Consider the following 22,146-nt stretch of genomic DNA (forward strand, 5'->3'; position numbering starts at 1 on the left):
GGACATCTGTCCACATCTTGTGGGCTGTCAGTGTAAAGAGGAAAGCTGTTTGAGAAATGCTCATACGGAGCAGTTTTCCCAGAGCTTTCCAACGTTGACCAATCACAACAACCCTTCGGGTGGTCACTGGAGGCTGTTTGCTTAAAGGCAAAGGAAAGTCAGAGATGCTTAATCCCTGCCCAGCTTCATAGCTTTCCTGTATCTTCGTGCAATTCTTTTGCCTTCATTCTAAACGTTTGTTACATTGCGCACGCGCGTGCGTGTGTGTGTGTGTGTGTGTGTGTGTGTGTGTGTGAGGTTTTATTCTTAGAGAAGAATTTTAGATCGAGGCTGTGTTTATGTGTTTGCACATGGGTATATGTCTGTGTGCAGCAGCCTTGTTATTTAATAAAAATCACTTGCGTGTTGCCCAGCCAGGGGTGGCTCAGCGGATGAGCGTCGACCTGGGATCCAGGCGATCGGGATTCCATTCCCGGTCAGGGCACACGCCCGGGTTGCGGGAGGCAGCCGATTGGTGACTCTCATCATTGATGTTTCTATCTCTCTCTCCCCCTCTCCTTTCCTCTCTCTGATATCAATACAGATATATTTAAAAAAAAAAAAAAATCGCTTGCATGTGATTGAGCGTCTGGTTTCTGCATCACCCAGGCAGTGCCCAGGTGCACAGAAACGCTTTCCTTTTCTTAGTGCTGCTCAGTGCCGGGGCCCAGAACAACAGAGCTAACCTGATATTCTTGCTGCTCAGAGGCCCCAGTCTTGGCTGAAGCATTACTTGAATTAGCAGTTACCCGGAACCACTACTGGCCCCCGAGTTGGCATTGTCATTAGGAGCTTCTTGTTGTGCCTACCTCAGATACCAGGCGGATACAAGGGAATGGAAAAGGCTGCTTTGATGTCCTCCGTCCGGCAAGTGTGTGGGCTTTGGAATCAAATGACCTGGCTTAGAATCCAGGCTGTGAGATTTTCTAGTTGTGTGACCGTGGCCACTGTGTTAACCTCTTTCGGCCTCAGTTTCACATCTGTAAAATGTGGGTAGCACCTGTTTCTTACCATCATTGTGGAACTTAAGTGAGATTTAACGTACTTGTAGCAATTAACAGTGTGGCAAGTCACAGCCACTCAGCAAAAATTAGTTACTACAGTCATTCTTCCGTGAGTGAAAGTGGTTCCAGTGGATTGTCAGAAACTGAAACGCAAACGGCAATGCCAGAGTATTCACTGTGGAGGTCCTTGGTCATCGCCTCTCTCACTGCGTAATAGAGAGGCTGGATCCCGCGGGGTGTAACAGCTAGCCCCCTGGCAGGCTGTCCTTGACTTGGTGCCCCTTCCCCATGATCTTGATCTTTTTATACCACATACAATTTTCTGTTGTTTAAAAACAAAATCACTGAGTTACTTGTCTGTCTTCTGCACTAGAACATAAGCTCCATGTAGCTCATGGACTTTGCCTGTTTTGTACTCTCCTGGGTCCCCAGCACTGAGCACAGTGGCTGCCATTTTTCATGGAATGAATGAATGAGTTCACTGATACGATTGTTGAGGGAGACACACATACACATGCAGACACCTGTCACTGGATCATTCCTGCTATTTAAGTATCATTATACTTAGAATCCAGGATGTTTGAATTTCTGCCTTATTTTTAAGGCTCGTCACAGGGAGATTCAACGTTCACTACTAGCAGGCTACTGTGGGTTTCTAAGCCCAGGTTAGCCCATGTCAGGCCTACTGAGCCCATTTATTTGATTTTTTTCTAGTTGCGTAGCTGTTTACCACTCTTGGCACAGGTGGTCATGGTTGTCATTAGTCTGTCCCCATGGGGCTCTCGTGAGAATAGATTTTCTGAAGCAATCATGTCAAATATGTTCATCTGTCTTCATCAGTCTTGTCCCCCTAATCTATCATTAGTAAAGAAAATGAGAGGGAAGTAGTTGATAGAAAGAGATGGGTTTGCATCAGAAAGACCTAAGCTCCACTCCTAGCTAATCAATCTTGGGCAAGTTGCTCCATCTCATAGGGTCTCAGCTCCTTAGCTGAAAAGTGGGTGAATGGCACCCACCTTGCATGGTTGAAGTGAGCTGTGGGTAGAGTGCACATAATGTGCTGCCAGCCTCCTGGTAAATACTCTGTGGTCACCATGTCCCTGGGAAAAATGGTATGGGCAGGGGTGTGTATGTGAGTGAAAACCACACTGCCAACTGGAGACACGGTGTTGGGTGAACCGTGACTGAATGGGTGGTCTTCCTGGGCTAGACTGATTGGAAGGCTTTGTCTTCAGCATGTCACCAATAGCTTGGGATGTAGAAAGCGGCAACGAAAAGATAGCTGATTTACCACAGCTTGACGTGGCTTCTTATGTAGATACAGTTTTCCAGATCAAGACAAATGTCTGTAATTAATGTTTAGCAATCTTAAGCTGTGACCTTTAAAAAAAATTTCATCTATTTCCACGAAGTAAGCTGATGAGAAAGTTTTAGTATTCATCCTGCAGGTGAGAGGGTACATATGGTCTGTTACACCAGCAAGGATCAAAAGGCAAACTTTGGTGTTTTTAGTTTATATTAAGCCTCAGATCTCTGCCATGCCCTTGCTATACGACCTTAGAACTAGAGAGAGTCATTAAGACAACATTGAGACATTATTTCCTATTGTCTTCATTGTGACTTCTGTAATATGTCCAGCCCATCCTCATTCATAGCTCTGCTTGAAATTTGTGAATATACCTGTGTGTGTGTGTGTCGGGGGGGAGGGGGGGGGGGTGTCTAATAGTGTGAATTTCCACTTATAAGTGTCTGTATACATGTAATCATGTTTATAGACATTGTACAGGTTGTAACACTTCAGTTAATTTACTATAAGATGTGTGGCAGCTTGGATGTGGGATAACTGATGTGAGATAACTTCGAAGAGGGTATAAAAATGGAATGGGGAGCAGCCACAGAAGCAGGTGGAAAGAACCTGTGACAGGAAGGTAGTGCATGGTATGAAGTTAAAGGTATTGACCAGCCATGGGCATATGAGCTGGCACCAAAGCTGGGAAACATAGAGGAAACAAATGAGAATTAAAGGAGAAGACAATACCAAGCAGAAGCAGGAGATGAGAGCGGTAAAGTACAGAGGCAAGAATAAGAATTATGGAAATCGGAGGTGTCCTTGGGCACAATGAGAACCGGGAGTGGGAAATAGAATTGTGGATTTTTGAGTATTTCTTTGAGTTCGTTGGGCTGAAGTCCCTTTTTAAGGCATGACAGCCAGGAAGGGGGAGGTGGAAGGCGCTCTAAGCATTACCCAGCCCGGCTCTGAGAGCAGGAGTGCGCTGGTATCTCTCCATTAAACTTGTGCCAGCCATACAATCGATCAAGCTATCACCATACTTTTCATAGGTAACAGCTGCAATACGTATTTGTTTCACACATCAATAACTGTACCTGAATTTTATGTCGATTCACAAATGATGGTAGCGGTGTGCACCAGTTACCCAATCGAATTCCGTGTAGACTTCTAACGCGTGTGGATTTCTGTTGAAGCCCATCAGAGAATCCTTATTCTCATGAACAAAAAAATTAAATTCTCCAACATAAGCCCCTTTTAAATCACTCTTAGAGAATGATTTGGTACAAATTTTAATATGAGTAAACTATTGAGACACATGTACCTTTTCCCCCTTAAGATGAATCCCGTGCTGTTCTGAACATAGCTTTTTCCGATCCCAATTTAATGGACAGACACAATGAGCCACCAACTTTAGCTTTGAATTAACACTGGTTCTAGCACTTCGATTCTTGCCAAATTAGTCCTCATGTGAGGGCTGATTGGCTGATTGTCAGGAGGAGGAGAGGTCTTCCTGTGTCTTTCAGGTTCTCAAGTCAGCTGGCACAGTCCTTCTCCACACAGTCCTTCCCCTTCCCTTTGCTACCTGCAGTGAGGTTTTGGTTTCCTTTCTCTTCAAATGACTATGCTAAACTATGCTGGCTGCCAGGGAAATTGAAAGCTTTTATTTACATCCCAACAGTGCTAAGAAAGCACTTTCTTCCCCTCGGTGCCTCTCAGGAAGCTGTGGAATCGACGCTGAGCCTCGGCTTTGGTAGGCCCTGCCTGCCCTCTAGATTTACAGGCATCCTGAGATGACTCAGTGGAGGCGACTCTAGAAACACACACACTCGCCTCTAGAAACACGAACACTTCCTATGCATATTGCTTCGGGTAATGCGTTCCTTAGAACAGAACAAAACATGCTGTTTGGAGAGCAAACTGGATTTTATAGTGGTGCTTAGAGGCAATCCCAGCCTTAACACAGCGTGAGGTGGGCGGCCAGCCGATGCCCATAGCAGCACGCTGGCCAGGGTGTGTGAGGGAAGCCGTCCTTGGCTATCGGTTACCCCACTGACAGGCATAAGGCCCAGGTATGAGAGCTCTGTGACCCTTAGGGGAGGCCTGCATGTGACTGGAACGAGGGGTGTGCGCTATCCGGTAACCACCCTGACATCCCTGCCTTCTTTTCTGTTCCATTCTTGTCGCTCCAATTCAGGCCCTCATTGCTCAATATGTGAATGATCACTGTGGACTCTCATTACTTTTTTCTTTTCTTTTAAATATATCTTTATTGATTTCAGAGAGAGGAAAGGAGAGGGAGATAGAGATAGAAATAACAATGATGAGAGAGTCATTGATCGGCTGCCTCCTGCATGTCCCTTGCTGGGGATCCAGCCCACAACCCGGGCATGTGCCCTGACTGGGAATTGAACCCCGATTGCCTGGATCCTAGGTCGATGCTCCACTGCTGAGCCATGCCACCTGGGCTCATTACTTATTTTCTTTCAGAATAAAAGCCACTGTCATAACCATGACCTGTAAGACCCCATATGATCTGGCCTCATCTCCACCGAGTTTGCTCCACTCCAGCCACACTGGCCCCTTCGTCACTCCTCAAACCTCCCAAGGTCCTTATGCCTCTGGGCTTTGCACTAGATGTTCCATTTGCCAGGAATGCTTTCCCCCCTAGATATCTTCATGGCAAACTCCCTCACTGCCTTCTGGTGTTTCCCAAAATGTATGGGAAGTGAGACCTTCCCTGGCCAACCTACCTACAGCTTCATCTTTCCTTTACTCCTGATTCAATTCCCCATTCCCCCTTCTCTCTTTAATTTTTCTTTTTAGCACTCATTTCTGTTAACATTTAGATACTGTATTTATTTATCTTATTTCTTGTCTGTCCCAACAGAATGTGAACTTCATGAGATAAAAAAAAATTAAGAGTATTAGTTCGTTGCCATTTCTCCGATTCCTGGAATGATGCCTGGTACTTAGTAGGTGCTCAGTATTTTTTGGTAGACTGAATTAATAAATTACTCATCTCATTTTTCTCTAATCTTTTTCCTTCTGTTTTCAGATAAGCTAGTGCTACATACTACCACCAGATTAAATTATTATTTTTAGCCACATAAGTCTCAAAAACTCTATTAGTGTCCCATTATCTATTAGGCATTACAATTTCTATTTCTCAGCCTAGCTTTAAGGACTTAGGTAATCTTTTTCCCTGTCTACATTTTAGCCTAACTGATGCATCACCCAACCAGGACTTCTGTTTGGGAAGACTGGCCTACTTGCTGGCCCCAGTTCTGTCTAGCATGTTTCTCCCCCTCCCCCTCCCCCTCAGCTGTTATCCAAATAAATATTCCAAGGTCTAATTAGCCTATAGTCATAGGCGGAATCACATGGGTAGCAGTAACGCACTTCCTGTTCTTAACTCTACCCAGTTAGGTAAAAGCTCAGCCTTCTGCAACATAGCCTTCCCAGCAGATATTTCTGGAGATCCCAAAAAACACCTCATTTGTGCTCACAAAAGCAGTTGTTCAGCTATAAACATCATGAAGATTCTAACCTGATTTTCCTCTTGTTTGTAGAGGTCTTCCATCCCTCAGTCTTAGGGTGCCTCCTTACCTCTTTTTCTGGGATTACCTGTGTGAGAATGCTTATGTCCTACTGTGGGTTTTGCTTCATAATTCCAAAGCCACCAGTTCTTCAGACTGGAGCTGGACTGGGGGCTAATGTGGGCAGAAAGCCCTTCTCTGTAAGCCTCCTTTCATCTCCCTCCCTCCCTCCCTCCCTCCCTCCCTCCCTCCCTCCCTTCCAGAACATCCGTTGAGCTTCCGTAATGGTCAGGCACTTTCTTGATGTTGGATTACAGCCATATGGAAACACACAGAGGCATGTCCATCTTCTTGGAGCTCTATTGCGGGCCTCTCAGGAAGAATCTGTTGTACCATTTCTTTTGCAGACCCTGATAACACAGCTCCTCTGGCTTCTTAACAACCAGTGTTCCCACTCCTCCCGCCTATGGACACCCTCCTCTTCCCAGTCCCCCAGCTGGAGGCACACATAGAAGCTTCCACACTCACCCATAAAACCTGGTGCCCAACAACTCATGCAGATGGACACCTGTGAGTTCGGTGACTGTGCCCCTTTGGACACACCAAACCAAGTCTCGGTGCCTTTTAGGAGGCATCACTACCCACTATATAATGAGAATTTGGATCTTCTCCCTGCTGGAGTGTCCTCAGTTTTTCAAATGTATGCATTTTTAAGGCCCAATTCAAGAATTGGCATTCTCTGTTGGGTCCTTTCTACTGACTCAGCCTTTGAGTTTTTACCCTCCTATAACTTTATAGCACCTATTTTCTGAGCTGTTCATTTAGCACTTAGCCATGCATTAATGACCTCCTATTAATGACCTGTCTTTCGAGTCCTTCCTTGTCTCCTCGCATGGCTTACCAGCTTCTCCCACGAAGGACAGAAGCTCCTTCCTTGTTATTTCCTGCTCAGCACTCAGCATTGCTGTACACACACAGTGACGGTCAACATTATTTATTGAATAAATGTCCAGAATATGCTTTGGAAAAGTCAGTGTTTAACAGGCCGATGCAATGACATGGAAAATCCCCTTGAGTAGGACACCTCAGACCATCCTATTTCCAGGTTATGGCACATGCAGACTGAGGCATATTGGTGTACAACTGACCATTGCATGAGTGTTTTCGTGCGCTAGTGTGCACCAGTCCCCTCCCAACCTCCTCTTGTTCCCATTCCTTGTTCTTTCAGATATTCTGAGGTGGGTCATTTAGTGTGTGTTGTATCAGTGGTGAGGGGCCATGTCAGAGGGACTCAGCCCTCACCCAGCTCTTGTCTGTCCTGAGGACACATGGCACCTTGACAAAGGACAACCCACTCTCCATCATGGACTAACAGTAGTTAGGCTGAGGACTGGGGCATTTTAGCACAGAGCAAGGTCTCCCTGTGGTAGACCCTCTGCAAAGATCACTGAGAGTCCCCTTAGAGCACAGACTCCCTGGACATGGGCACTTCTGCTCCTTGGTCTGAGATCACAAAATCCTGTTGTCACAGAGAGACTTACTGATGTAATGAGGAACCATAATAGGGGCATGCTGGAACTTCACCTTGCCACCCTTCTGGTTTGTCCGAAATGTCCTGTATTTGGCTTGGGGAAAAGAAACGGCAACCTGAGTGACAATGGAGGCTGTTCTTCAGCCCTGAAATCACATTAATGGAACTTCCAGATAATGTCATTCTTCATTTTTTCCTAATAGCAATTTACAGATTGCATCCCAGGCTCCCCAGAGAAGCAGAACTTGCCAAGTATGCCTGTCATTTCTTCTAATTGGATGTTTAAATAAATCAGAGAACTCTTGTTTTCATTTACCTTGGATTATACAGCAGCAGTGTTCTGGTTCGTGTTGCTCTAGAGACAATCCCATTGAAAGGGCACCGAGTTCCTGACACTCTAAAAGTTTAGGAACCGTTGTCTTCTCCACTTTCCTGAGCATTCCTTTCACCTCACCCTTGGAGAGAAAAAAGGCATCCTTGGCTGCCCTCCTGTCCATCATCTCTCCTCCTCCCCCCCAAGTGCCCCTGTAGACTGAGCTTTGAGTCCCATAAGGGAGCAAGAGGAGAAAATAAAATTACTCTCACCTCACTTGCTATTTCCCCTTTGCCTGATCCCCAACCTTCCCTTAGTTTTATTCCTCAACATGAGTCTTCTGATCTGGGAAAGGTAAGGGGCTGGGAAATGACTGGGGAGAGGACAGCCTGGTAGGAGCTTGAGTTCGTAAGCCTATCCCACCAGCCTCATCTGCCCCTCTTTCCCAGCTTTTCACCACCCCAGTAGTCCTTCCCATCCTTTCCCCAGAGTGCCTTCTCTAGGTCCTTCCCCGCTCCCAGTGTGGTTGGGTTCCTGCCTAAAACCCCTGGCCACCATCTTTCTATCACTGTGGCCTCATCAGAAGGGTGGGACCCATGGAAGCCGAGACTCCGTGCATTCGTTCTGGGAGCCCATGGTCTTGGAATTCTGTGTGGAGTGAGGTGCTGTGAGCCCCACACCTGGCTCTGCCAGCAGCGGGCTCTGGCCTCTGAGCGCTCCCGAGACAGGGAAACTAAGAAAGGGTTGCATGCTGCCTCTGAGGGCTAAGTGTTTCCTCCTGTCTCTCCACTTCTGATCTTTGGCAATTAACCCTTTGTGGTTGTATTAAATTTGGACATGGGTGTCGTACTGGTCGGAATTAAGAGCTTTCAGAGAAATTATGAACTGATACATGAATGAATAGAGTTAAGATTCGTACGTTTCCTTGCTGTGGTGGCTGAGAGCAGACATACGACCGGAACGGTAAAAAAGCTTTGGTGGCTGAGAGTAGACAAACGACCACAAAGGGTTAACTCTGTCTGCAGCCGTAGGGAGCTGGTCAGCAGACAGGAGAATTTGTCCCATCTTCAGGGAGAAATAAGGTCTGGCCTATGCCTCGTTGGGAAGGGGCAAGGCCTGCCTTGTACATGCTTCTTGGGGTGAAACTTCAGACTACTAGGGATGACAGTCAACTTCAGTTACCCTAGGCAGCAAGGAGGCCCACTATTTTCACAAGTCATAGATCTGTGAATCTAGATTTCCCCTCTTTCTATCTACCAAACCACATTGACTGCCAGCAGATATTCATGGCTGCTTAGCAAACATCACATCCCTTGCTCAAACAAAATAAAAACAGCTTTCTCGGTAGTACATATGGACCAGGGTCTAGTAACCAAAGGAAGTGGGTAGGTAGAGAGGATTAGATAGTAAACTCTTTATAGGGGACAATTGCATACATTTTACCACTGCTTGCCTCTGATCCTTTTGTTCCCACCCACAGCCGCGGTGGCCTGAGGCTGTAATAGTCCTACTCTCGTGCTAGAGGGGGGCTGAAGGTTGGGGAGGGGCAGTCAGGGCTCGAAGCCAGCGCTGCCCACAGCAGGGGAAACGTGTGGGCTGAGTCAGAACTTGAACGTCTCTCTAGCAATCACCTTTAGGGCGGCTCCTCGTTCGATTATGCCCACCATCCTGAGGCACAGTGTTATTATTAAAGTAAGTGCTGGTCACGATGTGATGGGATATGATCTATATTACATCCTGGGAGGTGCCCTCCCCCATGATTACAAACTAGTGGATTTCCTTTGACAAAATCAGGAGAACCTTGGTAAGGGAACTCAGGTTACTTTACTTGACATTTAAAGCAGGGAGCCTGGTTTCCCTTTAAATTCATTGATGAGAGTGGATTAGTCAAGTTTTATAATTTTAACTCTTAAGCATTTTTGGGTCCCAGGCCATATTTATTGTTTAAATTATGTTTTTGTGCCGGGTTCTGTAACAATTAGACCCCAATATAAAGAATAACGACCGACCTGTTAGATTAGTTTTAATGACTTTTCTCGATTTATCACCTTTTGTACTGAAGGAAGGGCTGGCTTGAATGAGAGTTTTCTAAGAAAAAGTGAGTACTTTGCAGTATTTGGAATGTCTTGATTCCTGCATTTGATCTTTGTATTTAGTTTTAACCTTGAAAATAAAAATTGTAACATAACCAAGCACAGAAATTTGTATGTTTTGAGCAATTTCTTCCCAGAAGTTTGTTCTACAGTGACTCCGAATGACTTTGACCCATTGAAACACCGTCATAAGCCAGGAAGTGAGCCGTTAAGACGTCTGATTCACTGTAGGAACTAAATTCAGTTGAGGAACTAAAATCTGTGTATTTTAGTACTACGGGGAAAACCCAAGGCCTTTGCTCAGAATGTATTTGCTTAATTTTGCATATGACTATAAACTTTAATTATCTGTTTCTCAGATTATACACTGTTTAGAAAGTGCCATTCAGGAATGTGAGGCTGACAAAAGACAGGCACAGTGACATTGAAAGTATATCTAGCCCAGCCGGGCGTGATTCAGTGGTTGAGCATCGACCTAGGATCCAGGAGATCAGGGTTCGATTCCCGGTCAGGGCACATACCCGGTTGTGGGCTTGATCAATGACTCTCTCATCATTGATGTTTCTATCTCTCTCTCCCTCTCCCTTCCTCTCTCTCAAATCAATAAAAGATATATATATATATATATATATATATATATATAAAAAAAAGAAAGTATATCTAGTCCGATAGGAGGATGGGAAAGAGAAAAATTACTATTCTTTGTAATGAAACACATCATGTTTTATTGTTTATGAAGAAAAATTTAGATTCTGGATTATTTATTTTGCCTCAAAAGGCACAGAAGTACATAATATATTTTAAAATTTAATATTATTTAAATAAAATAAGTTTTACAGCTTAAAGTGCTTTACTTTGTGTATTATCATCTGTAGAACACTGCACTGGAGTTACTCCCTGTGGGTGATATCAGTGATTTGTTAATACACTAATAAACAGAGAGGTAACATGGTAACCCAGTGGTTCTTAGACTCTTCTAGTCCAGATCCCGGTTCAGAATTTCTGACTAGGAATCCGATGCAGAACACAGGCGAGGAAGAGGCGTCCCGATTTCAGTGAGGGCCCATGGGTCCCTGAGCCTCCTCGGTGCGCTCCCACTGTCCTCAGTGACTATGTAGAAGCCTCACCCAGTCCCTGGAGCTCCAGAGAACTTAACGCCGAGCACAGGGTCAGGCACAGAGCTAGACCAGGACAGGAGAGATTGGGAAGGGAGGAGGCTTACAGGCATCTTAAACCACAGCCCGTCTGTGGCGCCTGCTGTGCTGCCCGCAGTGTAACCTGCCGGGGGCTGGTGGCTAGCGAGTAGACGGGAGTCAGCTCCAGTTTGCTCAGGCCACCCTCTGATCAGCAACGTGACTCAGGTACCCCATGCACTCGCCGCAGGTGCTGCTCCAGCAGCGACCCCCCCCAGGGGAGCCAGAGGAAACAGGAGAGCGGCCATCATTTGCTTACAGGCACCCCGCTCATGAAAATTTGCAAACTCGAATTTTATTACTGTTGCCGTGAGTGAGGCTGCTACTGCTGTTATTACTAGTTATTCTTCTCCGACCCCCCACTTTTTTTTTTTAGTACTAGAGCCAAGACCCTTTTCAGCAGTGTAGCTTCTTTCAGTGCTCAAACCCCAGAATTATCTATGCAGAGCTGCCTTCTGGCCTGTGCTCTGGAGAGGGGCGTGAGCATGCCTGGCATAGACTTCACATGGCACTGGCAGGAGTGAATCGGATTCCACCCATTTCTGTCTCTCTCTGCAGCTTGTTTTTTATTGTTAAAGAAAACATACACCTCAAGAAGTACTTTTAGTGTGAATTTAAACTGGTACTGACTGTCAGGCCATGTTGTGTAATGCTTATAAGCATGAGCTCTGTAGTCAGACTGCCTGGCTCTTTGTCCCTAATTACGTGACCCCGGGCATATCACTTATGGTGCCTCAGTTTTCTCATCTGTCAAATGGGAGTAAGAACAGTACCTATTTCTTAGGGTTGTAAGGATTAAAAGAACTACTATTTGTGAAGTGTTTATAAGAGCCTATGGCAGATAGCAAGTACTAAGTCCCTGTAAGCTGCTGTTGCTGCTTTGTGACTATTACTGTTATTATTATTTGCTATAAAAGTTAGACTTGTCTCCTTGCTTTCCTGAAGATTCGGGGCCCAAACCCAAGTAGCTCAGTATAGATTTGTGCCTGGTATAGAAGCCGGAATTGATTGATCCCTTGAAATGCAGACTTTTGGGCAGTAGGGGAAGATGCTTGTTTTGAAATTACCCCTACTCGAAATGTTGGTTGGTCTTGCTTCTTAAGTGCTAGAGTAAAAAAATGTAAGAAAAAAGAAAGAAAATATTGCCTACATTTTTAGGTTGTGAAAGTGTAAAGAGCCTGGTTTGTATTATATATTCAATATACAGCAGATGATATAATTATAATATCTTGAAGAGAAAACCTAGGCCACCCTAAGTCATGGGGATATGGAGCTACTTGGTGGGTCAAAGCATTGTTGATGAAGTTTGTCATAGTATTGGTTAAGATGAAAATTTAAATTGGCTTAGTAATACAAACAATTGCAATGTTTGCTTTATTTATATATATTCTTTTTACTATCAAGGGCTTCTTTAGAACAGAATGTTAACGTTTCTTCTTGTATTTTGAATTGAATGTTGCAGAAATCGGCCCTCCGGAGGAAGTGTGCGGTCTGTAAAATTGTCGTCCACACCGCCTGCATCGAACAGCTAGAAAAGGTGAGACAGCGCCACCTGCTGCACATTTTTCTACCTTGCAAGTGTTTGGACCTCTAAGACCGGGTGTCAATTTCTATTTCCAACTTTTTGGAAACAACGCCCTTTTAAGAAACTGGAAGTCCAACATCATTACCAGATTGTCAGTGGAAAGACAGTGCTTCAGCTTCATTCACTCTGTTGTTTGCTGGTCTAATTTGATCTCATTTTGTGCTGACTCTTGGGAGAAGGAATATAAGGTTAGAGAGAGAAGCCTGGTATGCCCTGATCTTCACAACAGCAAAGCACTGCTATTCACCCATAGATTTTCCCACCAGATGTTTTCTCTTAAGGAAAAAAATTTATAAGCTCTTCAAAATTGTTGTTTAGAGACATCTGACCGCTGTGAGTTTACTTCTCAAAGGGGCTGCAAGGGGGAGAGAGGCAGGCCAGAGGGCAGCTCTGAGCTCCTTTCTTTGTGATGTTCCTGCTCTCACAGCATTAACGCGTGGATGGGGCTGGAAGTGACATTCACTGGTGTCTTTCCTCCAGAATCAGTGGCGTCTGTGTAGTCCATGCATCTGTCATCTGGAGGGAGAGGACGGCTCTAATAGAGAACTGCCTGCTGCCCTCCCTCTCTCGTGCCCCCTGCTCCATTTCCACGTGTGAGCCTCTGTGCATTGTCAGCCATGGGTAATGTGTTGAATTATTTTAGTCTGCTGCTGCGACATCCATTGACTTTTACAGGCACATTACCAGTTGTTGTCAGCTGATCCTTTGTGGGAATGACTACTGAATATTTCATCTCCTGTCCCAACCCCATTTACCCCCTCCTTCATTTCTACATTCCTTTCACCTTACCATGTAGCTAAAGAAAATGTAAATGACCAGGAGACCTCCCTGTCTCAAAGAAAGGCAGCGCTGAATACTTAAATAAATAATAATCTTTTTCCTGTGTGTGAATCATCATCATATGCAAAATTTCCAAAGTTTGTATTTTCCTACTTTTAAAATCAGAAGCACAGATGAGTGATTTCAGCTTTGTATTGTAAGCCCCGCTCTTTTTTTGAAAAAAAATTTAAGGAATATCATACTATAAAGTGCACTGATATTTAGATTATAGCACAATTATGTAACCACCACCTAGCTATGTAAATACCACATAGATTTACATATTACTTACATAAACATGTAAATATGAATAATGATTTCCATGCGACTTACATAAATATGTAAATATTGCACAGTGGCTGATTTCCTCTGACTCTTTATTGTCTCAGTTTCTCAAGTTTACAGTGTAAGAGCCTTATTGTTTAAAGGTACGTTGGCTCCATCGATGAGGTTGAAGAGACGTGGCTGGAGGTATAGAATCATTTGGGATTTCTGTAGATTATCTGAGGTGACGATTTCAAAAGGCTAAGACTACTGTTAAACTTCGTCATTCTTTGGGGGTTTTGTTTTGTAGGCTCAATATCTGTCATTGTTGGTTTATTCAGGTAACTCATTCCAGTCTGACGCTTATCCCTAATTTAATACACTTCTCTTTTTAAATGACAGATTAATTTCAGATGTAAACCAACATTTCGAGAAGGGGGCTCAAGGTCGCCAAGAGAAGTGAGTATTTCAGAGCTCTATGTCAAATACCAGCTTCAGTTTCCCACTGGCTCATTGGATTTCACCAGGGATGTTCACCAGGGTTTAAAGTATAAAGTGTCTCCCCTTCATTTCACATCAGCTTTTTATTGACTGAATCAACAGATTCAGTCAATAAAATCCCCAGCTCTCTTCCGAGTGTATATACTGACTGCCCTTAATCCTTCTCGCAGTGTGTACGGGAGCTAAGGTCTTACTGAATCGACCTGAGAGTAGGGGAGGGTGCAGTGGTAGAATTGAAGAGATGAGAAAGCAATGGCATTTTATTGTCTTTAGGTCTGTTTTAATTCGATCTTTCCATTTTGAGTGCGTAGAAGCTGTTCCGGGGCCAGCATAGTTACTGAGAATTCCTACAAAGACTGGAGTCAGACTGTCTAGTTCCTAAATCGGTCATTTTGAGCATCTCACCTAATCTTTCTAAATCTCAATGTTTTTGTCTGTTAAGTGAGTAAGTAGAGCTATTTTAGTAATCCAGTAGATATGTAGATAGGTGATGATAGATTAGATAGATAGATAGATAGATAGATAGATAGATAGATAGATAGATAGATAGATAGATAGATAGAGATAGACAGATATAACTACATCCAGGGCGCAGTCCCTGACCTGACCATCTGGCAGTGGAGACACACAGTTAAATAGGAAATTAAAGAGAAGAGCAGTGCTGCGTGTTAGTGGTAAGCAGAGATGAGGGCAGGATGGGAGCCCCGCTCAGCTATGTTTGTTCAGTTTTTATTTAGGGGCAATGGAGCAGTGTGTGCAGTTAGAGGAGACAAGAGTGTTGCTACAGGTAGTCAGCCCTCCTGTGTGATCCGGGATCCTGTAGCTCCAGGCCCGAATTGCACTTCCCCTCGGCAAAACCAGCCTGCAGTGAACAGAACCCACCTCCTTAGAGCATCGATTAGCCTGCCTAGCTGTTAGCATCTCAGGAAGTGTGGTAAATATAATTTTTGGAAAGTAAACTTTTACCATCCCACTGAGATTACTTTTAGTTCCACCTATATATTGACCCCCTTGGAAACCTCCCTGGCTGATGCACTTCTCAAACTAGCTCTGTGCAGTGACAAAGAGGAGAGAGGTCACAGAAAGGGCTTCCTGGAAGAGGTGGCAGCTAAACTGAGACTCAAAGGAGTTACCTAAGCGAAGGTGGGCTAGTTAGGAGGTGAGCGAGGGCCTCCTGGACAGAAAGGATGTATCCGCACAAGCGCGTGAGAGGGAGCGTAAGGAGTGAGGTGGAGATCGCGGAGACGAGCAGGGCCTGGACTCCGGAGGCTCTTGTAAGCCAGGCTACTTGTTGAGTGTTTTGTCACCGCAGTGTTTGGGGGAGGGAGGCGTTAAACTATTTTAAGCACAATGTACATTTTTCTGGCTTCAGTGTGGAGGGGATCCCATGGAGTTCAAGAGTAGCAATATTGGAGGCATGGAGAAAATTTAATGAGCTATTTTAGTCATCCAGGCAAGAAATAACGGGGATCTAAAGTAAGAGTATAACTGGAATTTTAAAAGCAGGTAGATAACGAATTTGGAGGAAAATAAATTGACAGGATGTAGTAAATGGTTGGATTTTGGACATCAAAGACCAGGCTTGTGTTCTGGAAAACACTACAATTAGATTTTGGAAAATGAGTTGATTTGAGGATGGGGTGGGTACGTGACAAGGTTGGTTGTCGACCTCTCAGTTTGAGGCGTCCGTGAGGCCCCCAGCTGGAGATGCCCAGTCCAAAGCCACGCAGGAAGTGAGTGAGCTGGGAGCTTCTGAGGACGACTGGGCTCGAAGTGAGACATTTGTGAGTTGTCAGCATAAACAGACAGGGATTGGAGCTATGAGAACAGGGGAATGGGTACAATAGGAACAGAGATGATGACTGACTTTTTAATGTCAGTTAATGAAAAAAGACACTGGGAACAAAAATGGTCTCACCGTCACCGACTAAGACAGAGATGGGGAGAAAACCTGGAAAGAAAATAGGCTGGGAGTGAGGTTGCAGAGAGAGGAAAAGCAGGCGTCCCCAGCAGCCCTCCTCTCCCACTGCTGACCATTCTGTCAGCAATAGGAAGGCCACGGTCATATGCAGGGTAAGGAAAGTCTCAGGGAAATGATGGAGTTGTGCCACCCAAGCGCACTGGAGCGTTGGCTAGGAGGTAACTGGGTGCCAGCTCAAGTGACGGAGAAATTTCACGTACGAATAGTTGTGTTTTTAAGGTAAAGTTTATGGATTAGCAACTGGGGGATCCATATGTTCACCTTTAGCTCTCTGTTCTATAATTTCTTTCTTTCTCTTTCTGGATAGGTCACTGTTATCTTATGTGCAATTTTCTAATGCAAGTCTTTTCCACCAGCGCACACATGCTTTAATAACTCCCATCTTAAGAAAAACAAACACATGAAAATATTCCTTAATCACCAACTGGGTCTTAACAGTGGCTCTGATGCTCAGTTGTCTTTACGGCTAAACTTCCAGAAAGTGTGTTATATAAAAACAGTGTGTCCCCTCCTGTCACTTTAACATCTTCTGACCTGGTCTTCAATCTATCCATTCAACTGAAACTGCTTTTTTAATGTTGCCAGCATCTCCTGGGTGCCAAATCCACCAGATATTTTTCTGTGTTTTTGTCATTCAGTCTTTCAAATGTATTCAAAATTCTCAAACCTTCCATTCTTTCTAAAAGGCTCTCCCGCCTTGACATCTTTCCTAATTGTCCTCTGTTTCGCTGGGTGGCCCTTTGCACTCCCTGTCACTGCTCAGCCCCCTGGTTTCTGAGCATTCCTTGGCACTTGGGTTGGTACTTGGCCATGCTTTCTCTCTGCCCACTCCTGTTGGAAGAGCTCATCCAGTCTCAGGACTTTAAGTGTCATGGCTGAGCTGACAGTTCCTGGCTTCGAATGTCTGCTCGACACTTCTTGGTGTTCCCTTTGACATGCCCACTGAACATATCACAGTCATCTCAAATATAATGTGTGAAAAGCTAAGCTCGCTGCCATCATCTTAAAAACGATTTTTCTTCAATTCTTTTATGCCTCCAAAAATGAGATGGCTATTGATCCAGCTCTTCAGTAGGGACAACTGCTCATACTGATTTCTTCTTTCATGGACTCACCACATCTAATTTATTTGCCAGCTCTATCAATTTTATTTATGAAATATATTTCAAACAATCTCTTTCCCTCCATTTCTGTTGCCAGTGCCTTAGACTCAGGCACCGTGATAGCTCACTTTTGACCACTGCAATCGCTTCTCCGTAATTCCTTAATTTTCTCCTTCCATCTACCATGATTTAAGGGAGTGATTATTTAAAAGGAAAATTGGATTACACCATTTCCAGCTTAAAATCCTCCAATGGTTTTCATAGCACCTTGAGCAAAACCAAACGCCTTGTCTTGGTATGAAAAATCCTGCACGGTCTGGCCTCAGCCTCTCTTTCCACGCACACTCATCTCTACACGGGCTTCCTCTCAGTTCTGAGGCACACATCAAGCTGTCCCCACCTTCAGACACTTGTTTATGCCATTGCTGTACTGGAAATCTTTGCATGGCCAGCTGTCTTATAGTTAGGCCTCAGCTCCAATATCGTCTCCTTAGAGGTCTTCCTTAATGAGCACCTCTGTAGAGGTCGCACACTGCTCTTTATCAGGGCACCTTGTTCTGCCCCGTTCAGAGCACTTTGTCTGTCACAAGGATTTATATGTATTACTTGTTTGCTTGTTAACTGTCATCTTTCTGTAGTATAAGCTTTGGAAGGTCACTCATGGACTGTGTCCCAAACTCACCATGCCAGGACACGGAGGCTGTGGTCAACGAGTATCTGTTGACTGAACGCGTTTAGAAAGGTATCCATTTCTCCCCAGAATGTTCACAAACTCTTGGTCGAAGAGGACAATGTGAAGATGAAACTTATGGGACACTATGACCCATTTGAGGTTCTTAATTAAGAGACTTTAGGTAGTTTACTGAATGTAAATGAAAGAACAGCCACTTCAGAATTTGTCTGACCTGGGTTCAAATGACACCTCTGAATCTTTTGCCCTCTGTGGTGTCTCCAGAGCTGGGATCCAGAGCTGGGATCCAGAGCAGGGACCCAGAGCAGGGATCCAGAGCAGGGATCCAGAGCAGGGATTGATAATCACTGTACCCTGCCCTTATGGAGTATATGACATGGAAATTTTTTCATGGACTTTGGTTGGACACCTCTAAGTGGAATTTTTATGAACCTCATTTTTCTAGACATAAACTTTATGGAGTGGGTTATAATTTTAAGATCTTTTCAAGGGCTCTGTGAATAATATTAGTAATTGAACTGTCTGTTTGAAAATAACTGAGCAATTATGTTATGCATTTCTGCTAACAATATTGAATATAAACCCTGAAATATTGTGTCACTGAGATTTTAACACCCATAAGTAATAGCCCTTTCTTTACCCAGTATTTAAAGACAGTATATGAATAATTCAGAGATTATTGATGAACAATAAAAAGAGGTTATAGTGTCTGAAGTCTTACTTTGCTGTCTTCCTAACATTGTATCAACACTCATATTTGCAGTGGAAGGGTTCTGCGTCTAATTTCAGTTCAGTAATTTAGAAGATATAAATAATTGTCAAAAAGGAATAGCGTGAAAATTAAAATTCTTGGGAAATAAGGAATAGAAAACAGCAGTGATTCTGTAGAATATTTTTTCTAAGTGATAAAGGCAAATGGTGATCCTTCAAAGTAGTAATTACATGATTTAATTGCCAAAGAAATGAGGTTAAGAATTCCATTCAATTAAAAGCATATTTACTGGATGTTTACTTTGTTCAAACTATGTTTAATTGGTGGTAGGATAATTTTATATTAGGTCTAAGAGAACCTCTGACTAGAAGCATGTTGACATCTCAAATTATAGAGCTACAGATTGGGGGCAGTTACTTAGTTTCTTCTTTCATATATATAGTGTGTTACATAATATATTTAGTATAGTAACTGGTATGATCTCTTCCAGTGCTTTTGTTTAAGTTACTTTATTTTACTGTGTCTTAGTTATTTATAGTTTCCTACCTACTTCCTAGGAAGGATGATATTAAAAATATTTAATAAGTTGCAGTTATATATTAATATTTAAATAATTTAAAATGTTCTCTTTTATTCCCTAAGTAAGCTAAACTACGTGGTATTATATATCTGCTTAACAAACAACATACATATTGCCACACAGATAAGTCAGTCATATAATTTCCAAATAATTGTTGATTTATGGAAATAATTGGTCTAATATTTTGATTAGAGCTGTCACCAGCTCAGTGTTCCCATGAGTTAGCCGTGATTTCAGATGAGTGATTGTCAAATTCTTCCAGTGTTTTCTTCCTTCAGTTGATAGTCATTAGGTGATTTCTAATCTCAACAAGGAGAGAATTTCTCTTACCATCAGTGATATTGTTCACTCTCCCTAGTTTCTGCTGAACTAACAGCAATTATAATACAATTCTGTATCCCTTATAATAGAACCTCTGACATTTTAATGTATTCAACTTTTCCACTACTGACTGTTGTCCAAGTCATTTACTGAAGGAGCTTGGACCCGATCCTTGGGAGCAGAGGACAGGCACAGTGACACTGCTTCAGCACGGGCTCTGGGCCAGCCTGCCCGGGACTGACGCCTGGCCCTGGCCCTGGCCCTTACGTGCTAGGTGACTGCTCTGCCCTGGTTTCCTCATCTCTGGGGTTAGGATGGTCATGATAACCCGGGCGAGACTCTCCGGGCACGTGCCCTGCAATAATGTGCATTAGGATGTAGTGCAGTTGGCAGCTGGCCCTGGTCTCCCCAGCCGTTACCCTTCCGCAGGCAGGGGCTACCGTTCTCGCCCGAGCAGGGGGAAGCCCGAGAGGCCTGCTGTGAAGCAGGGGTGGCACGTTCGGTCCTGTCGTCCCCGAGAGCGTGTTTGCACGAACCGATGCTGTGGATGCTGATAACTGGACCAGTTCCTGGGCTTGCTGCCACCGTCCCGACAGTTATGGGACCCAGAGCTGTCCATAGTGACGTTTAAGCTTCCACGGACAGCCACACTGGGCGCAGCCCAGACTTCTGAGTTTGCTCTGACCCAGTGGCTTTGCTCAGGCAGCATGATTTGTTTTCAAAAGAGAGCTCATTGGGATTGAAGCCTGGAGACCTGCTGTGCAAAATATTAACATTTTAGTTGCTTAATAATCAGGAATTAGAAATGGTCTGCAGTGTTGGGGGGTGGGGTGGGGTGCTCTGGCAGTGAGGAGGAGCTGGGGGCTGCTAGGGGCGCTAAATTGCAGCCTACCCACCAATATAGACACGTTTCAGCGTTTTAACAGCTCGTAGGATTTCACCGGCACATACCGGCTCAACAACACCTCTGCTGAATTCATGAAAATGAAAAGAATTATCATGTGAAATATTTTTAAAAAGTACTTGGCACACAGTTCTCAACAAATGCTAGCTATTATTATTAGCTCCTTTCTGAGAATATATTTATATATGAATTATGTTTGTGTTTTATTAAACTGCAGCTGTGGGAAAAGCAAGACAAAAATGAGACTAATTAGTGGGACCATTATACGTCTTTGCTGCTTATTATAGTTAAAAGGCCATTACTCCTCCAGGTTCTTTGTTTAGTTTTAATTTAAATTGATTTGACATTACATAGAGAAACAGAGGTGGCATTTTGGAACTGATAATGTTAATGCTTTTTAGGGGTGTTGTTGTCACTCTGAATTTTATGCCTCGGTATAACTTATTTTTCCTCAACAATGATCTATTTTCTGGGTTCCTCTGTGCTTAGAACAGGGCTTGGCAGACAGTAGGTACTTAGCGTTTGCTGAATGACCGAATCTACATTAAAAGGCCTTTTAAAGGGAAAGCGTAGACTGTGGTCTGACAATCAATAGACACACTAATCTCAGGCAGAGTATGTTTTCCCAGAAAAGGGCAGGAGAAAAAAAACATTTGCAAGTATTTTAGGTGTATTGGCCTAAGGGGAATGAATTATATAAGTTCTTAGGGTTCACATGCACCATTAATTAGGCCTGAGGACAACTTTCTTACGCTGTATCCTAAAGAGCAATACGGATGGGCGCTCCTTGACCCCGCTGCCCCAGAAGCGATCATCTATTTGGGAGGCAAGGGACTTTCTCTGTCTTCTGCAGCCCAAGACAAGAATAGACCTTGAAAGCTGATCTAGTTCAGAGTCCCAAGGACAGTTTAACTCAATGTCATTGCAAAAACTCACGGTGTGCCCTCACCTCTTGTCCTTGTCATCTCTTCCCTTCAGCTCTTCTCTTCCTTCGCTTTCACGAGTAGCAGATTCCCACCATCTATGTCCTGAATCAGGAGCTCTGCTCAAGAATTTAATTTTTTAAAGTGCTTTCTAGCTCAGATGTTTAGTGTAGTGCCTGCCTGGCATATAAAGAAAGATTAACTGCATCTTTGTTAAAAAATACTGGGTATTGCTGTTTTTCCTGGTCTCCTTCACCTTTTCCCTCCTCTGAGGATACTTCTTTGGCCTCAGTTGCCTCCCAGCCCAAGGTCCTGTGGCATGCTCACCGCTCCACACAGGGTTTTACTAGGGGGAAGCAGAGTGACAGCCACCCAGTGTGGCCATTTGTCAGCAGGAAGATGTGAGGAGGGACATGACGAGTGGCTGGGGAGGAGAGGTAGCTTCATTTTTCTAAGTAGATTCATGTTTGTTAGGCCTATCACACAGACACATACTTGTTTTTGTGTTAATGCGGTCTTAGAGGATGGTTTAGGGAAACCTGAATTCTTAAAACAAAAAAAACAACTGATATTGGGTTTTGCAAATTTAAATAGATTCATTGTATTTTGTTTTTCCACAGAATTTTGTGCGTCATCACTGGGTGCACAGGCGTCGGCAGGAGGGAAAATGTAAGCAGTGTGGTAAGGTAAGGGGCCCAGTACCCACGGCCACCGCAGGAGGCTGCTCAGGCCTTCGCCAGCACCCGAGGCAGATGAGTTCCG

The 22,146-nt window shown here is 44.0% G+C and overlaps 1 protein-coding gene across 2 annotated transcripts in view; it reads left to right on the forward strand.

Annotated features, from left to right (window-relative positions):
* Positions 1 to 22,146, forward strand: part of DGKI (diacylglycerol kinase iota) — a 375,957-nt gene that overhangs the window by 153,636 nt on the left and 200,175 nt on the right. For both annotated transcript variants that reach the window (XM_087820996.1, XM_087820997.1), the window contains exons 4-6: positions 12,463 to 12,537; positions 14,071 to 14,127; positions 22,005 to 22,070. In XM_087820996.1, coding sequence (XP_087677122.1) covers positions 12,463 to 12,537; positions 14,071 to 14,127; positions 22,005 to 22,070 — 198 coding nt within the window. The remainder of the gene's footprint in view (positions 1 to 12,462; positions 12,538 to 14,070; positions 14,128 to 22,004; positions 22,071 to 22,146) is intronic.

This window comes from Miniopterus natalensis, chromosome 10, assembly GCF_054644295.1.
Source record: "Miniopterus natalensis isolate mMinNat1 chromosome 10, mMinNat1.hap1, whole genome shotgun sequence".
NCBI lineage: Eukaryota > Metazoa > Chordata > Mammalia > Chiroptera > Miniopteridae > Miniopterus > Miniopterus natalensis.